The 11,814-nt window shown below is 35.4% G+C and overlaps 2 protein-coding genes across 2 annotated transcripts; one reads left to right on the forward strand and one right to left on the reverse strand.

Moving 5' to 3' along the window:
- Positions 1 to 280: 280 nt before the first annotated feature.
- On the reverse strand, positions 281 to 7,604 carry LOC133323038 (band 4.1-like protein 4B). Its single transcript, XM_061531997.1, has 10 exons — positions 7,373 to 7,604; positions 6,429 to 6,576; positions 6,194 to 6,370; positions 5,922 to 6,130; positions 5,015 to 5,859; positions 4,800 to 4,943; positions 4,109 to 4,228; positions 3,860 to 4,011; positions 3,102 to 3,289; positions 281 to 436 (listed from the first exon to the last, which is right to left on the reverse strand). The coding sequence occupies exons 1-10, from the start codon at positions 7,595 to 7,597 to the stop codon at positions 290 to 292; spliced, it is 2,355 nt and encodes a 784-aa protein (XP_061387981.1). The 5' UTR covers positions 7,598 to 7,604; the 3' UTR covers positions 281 to 289.
- A 2,443-nt stretch (positions 7,605 to 10,047) lies between these two features.
- Positions 10,048 to 11,262, forward strand: LOC133323042 (WD repeat domain phosphoinositide-interacting protein 3-like). Its single transcript, XM_061532000.1, has 4 exons — positions 10,048 to 10,120; positions 10,181 to 10,614; positions 10,679 to 11,093; positions 11,159 to 11,262. The coding sequence occupies exons 1-4, from the start codon at positions 10,054 to 10,056 to the stop codon at positions 11,260 to 11,262; spliced, it is 1,020 nt and encodes a 339-aa protein (XP_061387984.1). The 5' UTR covers positions 10,048 to 10,053.
- The last annotated feature ends 552 nt before the right edge of the window (positions 11,263 to 11,814 follow it).

The raw sequence follows: 11,814 nt of genomic DNA on the forward strand, positions 1-11,814 counted from the left end.
CTTATCAAACTAAGTAACTTTTTTAAAGTTATCTATCAATCTAGAAAATTCATTGTCTTTCGAAATTCTTTTTCTCAATTGTAAATTTATGTTGTTCACTTTTTCGTTATTAATTAAAATCTTTACACAAATTGAATGTTCAAGATCACTTTTTTGTTTGTTTGTTTGTTTGTTTGTTTAAGTAGAAAAATAAATAGTTGTTAATTGTATTTAATAATTAGTCAAACACGAAATGTTATAACCGAAACAAAACGAAAAAAAAAAATAAAAACTAAAATTAATATTCGCCTTACAACTGTGTTGTAATAACGGATTTTCTGATGATCGTTGGTTCTTTACTTTTAGGCGCCGATACGACTTCCGATGACACCAACCATGGTGACACCATGGCATCGTTTTGTGTTGATATGACATGATTGTGATGGTGGTTCTGTTTCTGTGTATAGGGCTATAAAGGAAGAAAAATAAAAAAATTATTTAAATGTATTAATAATAATTAAGTAATCCAGTTCGTTGTCAATATTTCCAAAACAAATCACTTATAATATTTAATTGATGGCTTGTGTTATTATTACTCCCTGTAAAGTTACGCTAAAGGTCGGGATTTATTGAATTTTTGAAAGGATAATTATATGTAAATGCCAAAAAGGTCAGAGTAAAATGTCCACACTTTTGCCCAGGATTTGTGGAACTTTAAAACTACAGCTTCGAAGTAGTGAAGATTTTATGTTACAGATGGCCTGAATAAGCAATTCAAAAACAAGGTCACCCCTCGCCAGACCAAACTCACACTCTAAAAGACGCTGATATGGATCTATTGTTGTATGGATCTGAAGCATGGGTACTTGGGTAAGCAGATGATGCAACTCTTGGTGAGTTTGAGAGAAAATTTCTCCGAAAGAGCATTGGGCCAACCATGAGTTGTACCATTCCTGGGTAGAAGTCAGACGTATTGAGCTGCAGCGACTATGTTGTCTAGGTCAGTTTGTGAGAATGGTTAAGGATGACACAGCTCAAAAGACATATAAAAGCGAGCCAAGGGGGGAGGCCACGATTTCGATGGAAAGATCAAGTGGAAGACCACATTTCAAAACATGGTCTTTCAAATTGGAAGAGCTGCGCACAAGAACGACGAGCCTGAAAATCTAAGTAACGTATGTATGAAAAATGTGTCTCTCTAAAGTTTGGTCTGCTTGACCTGCTAATCATAATCACAAAGTACATGCGTACTCCTTGCTCAAAATCCCTATGTTCTATATATATATATAGAACCTCGTAGAATTGTGATCATAATCGTCAGCACCGATTGAAAAATAGTTTGATAAAAAGATATATATATATATTTTTCCAGTAGATGTCATCTTCTTACCGAGGATTTTTGCTTCCAGACTATCTCATAGGAGTTTGGTAGTATTTTAACTGGAAAATCTATGATACAAAACCCATTGTTTGTCGTTAATGACTATATCCTGATATAAATTTAACTAGGTGTACTGATACGCCCAAAAAGGCGATATGAAACTTTTAATAATGAAATTTTCTCACAAACTGGAAAATGTATGATACAAACATAATATTATTGTTTGCCTTAAACGACCTGGTGTAAACTTGACTAGTTGCACGCACTAGCATGTCCAAATTCAACATTGTTCGCAAGATAAATGTAATGTTTAGTATGTTTAATATGCAATATTATCATTTAATGGCTCAATTATTACAAAGCACATACATCATAGTTTTTTTTTTTTTTAAGCTCAATGGCAGTGCTCAAGAAAACAACACAACAAAATAAAATAACACATAAATGCATATGCAACAAATAACAGCAGTAAAGCAAATAAATATGAATTAACATAAAAACAAACAAAATTAAATTAAAAAAATGGAAATGAAAAAAAAACAAACCTTATTATCTGAAATACTTTCAGGTTTTTCATTCGCCTGTTGAGCATACATTGAATTCTGTTTATTTATGGCATCACGTTGTTTCTGTTGACGTTCCTGTTCACTTAATGTGGAAAACAATAGGGTGCCCACAGATGGAGCGGAATTAGTGGCAGTAGATGTCCGTGACAAGGATGTTGATGAGGAATCGACGTCGCTAAGGCCATTTGTTTGTTTACCGCCGCCGACGCCGCTGCCACCACTGCTGCTGCTGTTGTTCATCTCAGCACTGGCTTTTACATTGTTATTGATAATATTATTAATGAATATTTCATTTATTAGCATTTCCGCAGTAGTCGATGTTAATGTGGGAGTTGTGCATTTCGTTTGCGATGATGTCTCAGCATTAGTACTGGCCGATGAGGACGACGACATGCCAATACCAGATGCATTGGACTGGCTGTTGCTTGTTATGGTGCATGCCGATGTGCCAGTGCTACTGTTGTTGTTGGTGGTAGTGTTATTATTATTGTTGCTGTTGTTATGAATGGTCGTTGATGGTATGGTTAGAGAATTTGGTGGAGAAGTGGTGGTTGATGATGTCTGATGTGTGCTGGTATTGGTGTTGAATTCTGATATAAAAGTGGCATTAGCAAATGGAGATGTGGGTGTGGTGGTAGTTGACGCATTGTGACCATTATTACTAGAACTTGTGCTCGTGCCGGAAAAACCAAATAAATTATTACCAGAATTCACGGCGGTGGTGGGCTTCTGTTCCGTTATGCTCAATGTCAGTTTATCGCCCCCCTTGTAGATGGTGTTTGTGTTTTTTGTTTTTTTTTTTTGGTGATTTGCAAGTTATGGTAACACATACACACAAGCATACAACGAGTTGTTGTTGATAACACACGTTATAATTTTTTTTAAATAAAAACAACAATAACGCAAAATATGAAAATAAAAAAAAAAAACACAATAATAGCAATGTAAATAAAATGAAAGTGTTGGGCAAACAAAACAAAAAAGCATAACAATATTAACATAAGATATGTAACACATCCGCATACACGCACACACACATAATAAATAATTTTGTAGAGCAATAAATGCCGGGCCATATTAAGTCGTTAGCATGCTAAACTGCTGCCTTCTTGGTAAACTCAAGCTGTGTGCAAACACAACAGAAATCCCATTATTATTAGAATGTTATTGCTTACCACTGAAATGTAGGTGGCATTGAGTGAGTCCGGTCCTTCGCTGTGATGTATAATGCTGTTCGTTAGGTTACTATTGCCAATGATGTTGTTGTTATTGTTGTTACTATTTAACGATGTGGCTGCAGGCACAAACATTTGATTCGTTAGCTTAGCATTTGTATTAGCTCCAAGCTCTTCTTCGACACGAGCTATAAAAGGAATAAATAAACAAAAGTACAAATTAGTTACCATAAATTGTCTTGTTAGAATAAGCTTAAACCGAAACGGGCTTGACTCAAGGTAAATAATTTAGTAATTTTATTGGAATCTGAAATGTCTTATTCATCCAAATATATATTTCCAATGCCTTCAATCATAGTCGTCCTTTCATGGACCTCATTATTTCTCATCACCAATCATTAATGTGGGATTTTTTACCTACAAATTTGCCCAGACAATATGTGGACAGGGGCGTTACAATGGTGTAAGTCGACTTTTGTTCTTCAACAAATTGACGCGTATTGAAACATTAAACTTTAGAGTTTATCTGGGTCGTCGCGGACTAATTTAAACATTTCTTGAACTTTCATTTTAATAAGAGTAACAATTATTAGAATACATTTAAAGTTAATCTTATTAATCCAAGAATTAATAGTTCAACACAATGTGGGAATATAATTGTGCATAAAATTACATTGAAATTGCCGATTGCATAAAAACAAAACTGGCTCAATACGACTTCATTGAATACACATAACATACATAATTACAAAACATACCTTTTAAAATATTACATTTTATATGTCCAGGCGGTAAAGCACCAGCTCCAACATTAGCCAATTTCACTTGATTATTAGGCTTTTCCGAATTCGATAATCGTTTCAGGGTTTCCGTATTATGATCCATATCATAGGTTTTATTGATGGTTACTCTAAAAATTGTAATAAACATTAGTAAGTGTTAAAAATAAATCACATAATGAATACACATTCAATTAAATGTCATTATTGATAATAGATTTACTCTACCTGATACTGTTAGCATCGTTAATTGCTTCAGTAGCTAAAACTGATGGGGATGGGTCTTTAACAATGGACTTTAGTAATGAATCTAGCTCTTTATCTTTATCCGACAAGCCACTCTTAATGCTGTACATAAAAACACACAAAGATATAAAATCAAAAAAATATATAAGAACAGATAGAAAATTGTTACAGCACAATACAACGAACAAAAATGTACATGTTGTAAAATTCTTAAAAATAATTGTATGCAAAATTTCACTCAAATTGTCTATAAGGTGTTTGTACAAATTATATAAATAGACTGCAAGCAATACTAAACAAAATTGTTAGTGTGTCATGAGACAATAATAGAATTTATTATGTTGTTACCTGCTGGCTATGTTTCTAATTTTGACACTAATCTTTCCGAGCAATATGTTAATGTTTTTACTTTTAGTATGACAATTCTTTTTAATCAATTAAAATTTAATCACTGCAACTAGTTACAATACAGGTAAAATGACAATTTTGGGATTATCGAATAACACCATATAGCAATTTAGTTCAGCATATTAGAAGCGTAGCACACATCTACAACCACACATAGACTACCTTCATTATTGTGCCATAAACAATACATAAAGCTTACATGTATTAACATTTACAATAAAATCATTAATAAATAATAAATCAACCTACACCAACAGATACAAACCTTAGTCCTGAGTGTATGGATGCTTTGCCAAATGAACCATTATGTGAAATATTGGTACGGAATGGATTTGTTTCCTCAAAGTTTTTGATATTATTCGGTGAATAAGGAGCAATATTTGTAGCACCAGTACATTCTGGATCCAATCTATAACAAAATAACGAAACAAAAATTAATGAATAACAGTTGAAAGTGTTGGTATTTTATCACACTCTTACTTCACAGTTAAACCAGCTGCTTTACCCAATGATCCAATTTTACTGTACGCCGGATCATCAGTACTCGAATTCGATCTAATCGAATTTCGGCCTAATGATGCACAGGCATTATTCTGTGAACCCGAATGAACTGAACTTCCACATATGGCATCATCAAATACCGACGTGTTGTGTATAACCGTTTGAATGGAAGGCGAGGGAGTAATAGTATTAATGGTGGGTTGATTGTCAACGGTGGCCGTGGATAGAATGGAATCGACAGTTGCATTTAGATTGTCAGGTGTTAGGGGCAATGGTGGTTGGGTTGAGGGCGAAGCCGTTGCTGACGCTGCAGCCGCGGCTGCTGCTCTGGCATTCACAGAAGCCAAAGCACTAGCAGCATTCTCTTGCGAAGCCTTCTGGCGTTCTCGCATCAAATGCGATTGGCGACTGGCAAATCTTTGAGACGGTCTACGTTCAAACTGTACGGTACGTCTTGCTCGACTCTGGACGGTAGCCTGGAATTCTGTACGGCCGGAATAACGGAAACGTGAACCCATGCGGAAGAAGTTTTGACGTGCTGATGGTCCCTTGACAGGTGCCCTCAAACGGAAGAAGGTGTGATGTTCTACGGCACACTTCCACAAATGTTTGCAGGCTTTTTCATTGTACAAGCGGAATACAAAGGTGTGTTCCTGTTCACGACCCTCATCGTCATCCTCAATGACAATTAATGTCAGTTTTTTCTTCTTAAAATCCAGTTTGCTTATTTTTGGCCAAAAGAATAGACCAATTTTCTGATCACGTTCAAATACTAATATACCGGTGGGAGTCAATCCCAAATGATATTCACATCCATCTTTTCCCTTTAAAAATTAATTTTAGATTTTAGAAATGCATTGAGAAATGTTATAAATGTAATATTTACCAGAACTGTATGCATGTCAACTCCATACATATCCAGCCATTTGGCTTTGTTGAGAAAAGCCAATTCAGCTTGGGCTGGAGTAAGTCCACGACACATTTTGTATTCTTCTAAAATGGCAATTTCCAATTCTTCTGTTTGATCGGGAACAAAACGAAATTCCGACACAGTGGCTGCAGTATGAACCTGTTCGTCATAATCACCCAATTCAGCTGAAATATAAATCACCATTATTAATCTTTTCATGTAGAGGTAGGTGGTTTAAATATAATTACATTGTAATGCCAAAGCGCACAATTCGGCTGCCTTATCCTCAGGACATTCCAGACGACCTTCCAGTAGATCGTTTTTCAATTGTAGGAAAAACAAATAACGAGTTAACTCTTCACGCAAAGTATTTGGTTCGGAGGAGTAGAATTTTACTCTCAAACGGAATGTATAGGGTGGACCAACTGAAAGTGTTTAGAAATGTTAAATGTGTGAATATTAAGAGAGAGGCAATTTACTTACTTTTCACTTGTTTCTTTATGGGTTTTGTGGGATCCAGCCAGTGTTTAACATGATTGGCATCCATAAATTGCAAACCAAAATAGTCTTTCTCAATAATATCCAAATTGTAGAATACCTGTTCGTACAGAAAGTTGCCCATTGCCTTTTTCTAAAAGCACAAAAAAACATTAGATCTTTGATAATATTTGGGAAAAAATTCTTGTGCGTATTGACAGGTTAAATAAATAAATAAGCGTTGGCGTAATGACAACGCTGCGAGTTTAAAAAGAAGAATCATATCTTTGCATATTGATAATGTTTTGCAAACAAACTATAATTCACACATTTTACTTTAGTCACAGCACACAAGGCCAGTCAGACCAAAAACAATATAAATTTAATGGTATAATGTCATGCGAATATCGAAATTGGTTTTTTTTTTAATACTAGTGAGACATTGACAATTTAATCTCTAGATTTTCTAAATAAACTCTTTTTAACTAATGTTAGTTTTGGTTTGTATTTTATAAATCTTAAGTTGACACCTTTTGCTGACATTTGACTAATTATACCGGAGGCTATTTTCTTAGGCATTCCAACTTGTATTATAGAAATATAGAAATGGAATTCCATCTTCCAAAAATAATGATATGGAAATTCACATTTATTCTTTTTGGAAGAGGGAATGCACATTTCTCATCTCCCAATATGTGTAATATATTTTTTATTATTATTGTCCAAACTACTGTGCATGAAAATCTACGTGATAATTACAAATATCAAATGGTAGGAATGCGCGCTTTCATAACAATGACACATCTCCGGCATGAAAGTATAATTTTTCGTGAGATTATGTTAATATACCCAAAAAGAGGGGCGTTAGTTTGTTTTTCATATAAATTTTCAGAGTTGGCAGAAATGTTTTCTTTCGAATTTCTCCCGGACTTTTAATAGTCCCCACTTACCGACAATTCAATTGAGAGATCTGTATTATCCAAAAGTATAACGCGGCAATCAATCTTGTTCTTATTGACCGGTATTCGTTGTGGCTTGATCTGTGAGGAATTAGCACCGCCACCTCCTCCAGCCCCATAAGGACCTCGCCCATCGGTGCGATCATTTGCATTATCTGCATTAGCAGTTTCTACATAATTATTACGAGCTTTACGTCGACTTAAGAACCTCAGCATATTGGTATAGTATCGGTGGTGTTGACCCGGTGCTGGTAATAATGATGCTACTAACTACGATGACAAAACACCAAACCAAATAAAACGGAGAGAGAGTGTGTGTGGTGTGCTGTAGAAAACCAACCAAATCTACTTAATTGTGAATTGTGTGCGAACGGCAATGAAGAAAACGAAGACAATGAACGATGTAGTAAACGTCAAAGGTGAAGCAGCTAATGATGCTAGAGTTTGAGTTTGTTGATTGCTTAATGTTGTTGTTTTTCGCTTGTGATTTCTTTCACACATAGGAAGGGAATCTATCGTTCCGTCTGCCAATACTCGGAATACTTTTACTATACGAATCTTCGTTAAATCGCTTTCCACTTTTTGCCTTCCTCGAAAGATCGCCAATAGCAAATGATCAACATTTAATGTTTTTGCTTCCGTTTTACCTGACAGAGTTGTTGAAAATGATGCGACAGACCACAATACTCATGTCAAGAATACTGCCATCCAGCCAACCAGCCGACGACGACGACAGACAACAAACAACTCTCTGCTCAGTACAACTTTTTTAGCCTAGGCTTGCGGTATTTTGGCTTACGATGATGCTGCTGATGATGATGTATGTATGCATACAGGTGAGTGTTGCAAAGCTGGAGACGTAAACTTGAAATTGATTTTTCTGCGGTCACACTAATCTTGATCCTGTTTTTCTCCCCCAGCAGCAGCAGAAGTGTGGTGTGGTGTAGCTTAGCTATGCTTGCTCCTCGACGAGTTGAAATAGACTTGCAGTGACGACGAGAATAGCACAAAAACAACAAAACACACAGGAAAGAAGAAAAGTCAGCTTACGCTAGGTTTGTTTTGGCCAACTAACAAATGAAGCCACCAACAACAACAACAACGAACACATGCACAGATTGGCCAGACAGGCAGCCAACAAGTTAAACACCACCACCAACCAGCAACCTCCCGAGATAACTTGAGACCACGACACAACAACAACGGCGACGACGGCAACTACGACGACACAATGTTGGCTGGCACACAGAAAACGCGTTTCTAGAAGGCGGATTTTGATTTTTTCGATTTTTCATAAACTGATTAACGAGATGCAAACTATTTTTCACATTGGATTTTCCACTTAATTCTTTTGCAATAATCACTTAATTTGTATATATTTCAATTCTATGCTATTCGATTTCTTTGTTTCACTCATTTCCCGACAATAAAACAAGTACAAAAATAAATAAATTCAATAAAACAAAACTAAAACGCTAAACAAAAATGAAAACTGTGAACTGACTGAGTATACAATATGCAGACGAACTAAAAAACGTTCCAACTGCTAAAAATGGTGGAGAAGTTGAAAATGGTCGATAAAGAAGCAACTCAAAGGGGAAAATGGAGAATTGTTTGTTATCGATAATACAACAGCAACATGATGACGTTCAATTACACCCAGAGAAAAAATGACAATATCTGTGTACAAAATGAGCACATAACAACCATCCGTAGCGTTATACGGCATTTACATTAGAACTGTTTACCGGGTTAACCTACATTATGTGGATTTATTTGGCATATATTCAAAGGAATTGAAAATTTAAACCCACTGGGTTAACCAAATCCGGTTAAATGTAAACGACCTTTTATGTATTATCGAAAATACAACAACCACAAGGAAACGATAACACTAACACTCGCTATTTTAACTTTTTGCGTGCGTCTGATATTATAAAGGAAAATGTGTTATCATACATTCTTGCAGGTTCTGGAGGGTGTACAACTACCACTTGTGAATGATACATTTGCCCAAATTGTGCTTGTTTGATAGTGTGGCCTCTCATGTTCGTCATTCATCACGCAACGAAAAAAATATTCTTGGTTGTTGGACAGTCAGTAATCGATAAAAGATTTGACAGTCAAAAATGATAGTGTATACTCGCCTTAAAGATTTGTACCACATTATATATTTTCACTGTTCCTAAACTTGCAAGAATCATTTATTAATCGGTTTTACGCACTATTACTTTTGAATGGCACGCTCGCCAAAATATTGCTTGCCATCAATCCAAATTGTTTTCGACTGTTCCTTCATAAAGTTTTGCAGTATTTCTAGTACGGGAACAGACCAAATGTCTCGCTCATCTTTGGCACGTCAAAACTGGATTTTGGTCGAAAGTCGACTTAGTCATCCCTGGTATATATGTATTTTTTTCATTTTAGAGATAAAAACATTGAATAGTTGTTTTGGTGGAATGATTTGAGGAAAAAGATAATAATAATAATAAGTATCTGCAATATCAAACATCATCATTAGAACCATTGAAAATGTAAGATTGTGTTTTTATGCCAATAATTTTTTTATTCGGTTTCAAACAAAATATAAGTGAATTTCAGATTTGACCTATAATCGATAAAACAACAAAAGTACGCAAAAAAACAACAGACACCTAGCAAAAAGGAAAGTCATGGATTTGGTGGATCATAATCCCTATGGAAATGGATTGCAATATGTAGGATTTAATCAAGATCAAGGTAAGTTACCACTTCATTTTCAATGATTTGGACGCGGCTTTGATGATTTTTTTATTTAAGGTTGTTTCGCCTGTGCCACGGATTCGGGATTTCGTGTTTTCAATAGTGATCCTTTGAAGGAAAAAGAACGGCAATATTATCCAGAAGGGGGCCTCAGCTATGTTGAGATGCTGTTTCGCTGTAATTATTTGGCTGTTGTTGGTGGTGGAATACGTCCATTGTACCCACCAAATAAGCTGATTATCTGGGATGACCTCAAAAAAGCGCCAGCCATTTCCTTAGACTTTAATCAGCCAGTTAAGGCTGTTCGCTTAAGACGGGACCGTATCGTTGTTGTGTTTGCGGGTTTTATAAAGGTCTTCACGTTTACCCAACAACCCCGGCAATTACATGTCTTTGAGACAAATTCCAATCCTCATGGTTTGTGTGTTTTGTGTCCGCATAGTAATAAAAGTTTGTTGGCATTCCCAGCCCGTCGCACCGGGCATGTACAGGTGAGGAGCATCAACAATACATATCAACACACATTTGCAATTGAAACTATTTTTTTGTTTTCAGATCGTTGATTTGGGCAATACAGAAAGAGCTGCTCTGGAAATAGTAGCACACGAAGCGAACATTTGCTGCATTGCTTTCAATCTACAAGGAACCAGGTTGGCCACAGCCAGTGAAAAGGGTACTTTAATACGCATATTTGACACAGAAACTGGCAAAAAAGTCAATGAACTACGACGCGGCAGTAACCAGGCCACAATATATTGCATTAATTTCAACCATGCCTCCACAATGTTGGTGGTATCATCCGATCATGGCACCATACATGTGTTCAATTTGGATGATACCAAGCCAAAAGAATCATCTCTACCAATTGTTCCCAAGTACTTTTCCAGTCAGTGGAGTTTTGTTAAATTTTCCATACCAAAAGAACCACCATGTATTTGTGCTTTTGGCTCAGATTCTAATTCTGTAATAGGTAATTTTTTTTTAACAAGTTACAAATTTAAATTCAATGTTCATCATTTAAATATTTCATTACAGCTATTTGTGCCGATGGCCATTACTATAAATTCCTGTTCAATAGCAAAGGTGAATGCAGTCGAGATGTTTGTACCCAATTCTTGGAATTACAGGATGACGATTAAATATATATTCTGCATCAGTTTTCTTCAGAAAATGCATGCACGCCTTTGCGTTCTAAATATTCTCCTATGATTTGTGATGTCGCTTAAGTCTTCTGTTTATTGACGTTTCCCAAGAACGACAAACATATACATATATAATTCCATTGTAAGAATTATGAAAAACTAATTACAACTTCAAGCGAAAGCACTTTCTTTTTATTTTTAAGATATCGATTAATGTTCTAATGATGAGAAAGAAAATATCATCAATGTTGAAAATTTGCTTTATATTGGAAAAGTATAAATATAACTAAAATATACACCCATATTAATTAGAAATCTAAAGTATATTTTGTGTTTTCATCGTAATAGAATGATGTTGTGTTATGACTAAATGGGAAAATAAAAATATACAACTTAGGATGATATCATCGAAATAAAATACACAATTCATATATAGACTGCAAATATGCACGTAAAAATACGGAGACCGACAAATATTTAAACACTAGAGTGAAATGTATATTAATATATCTACCTTGCTCCACAAATTGAACACAAAAGTCGATCAGA

The sequence above is a fragment of the Musca vetustissima genome, unplaced genomic scaffold (assembly GCF_032173495.1).
Source record: "Musca vetustissima isolate MV318-11 ecotype Yass unplaced genomic scaffold, APGP_CSIRO_Mvet_v1 utg4162, whole genome shotgun sequence".
Classification (NCBI taxonomy): Eukaryota; Metazoa; Arthropoda; class Insecta; order Diptera; family Muscidae; genus Musca; species Musca vetustissima.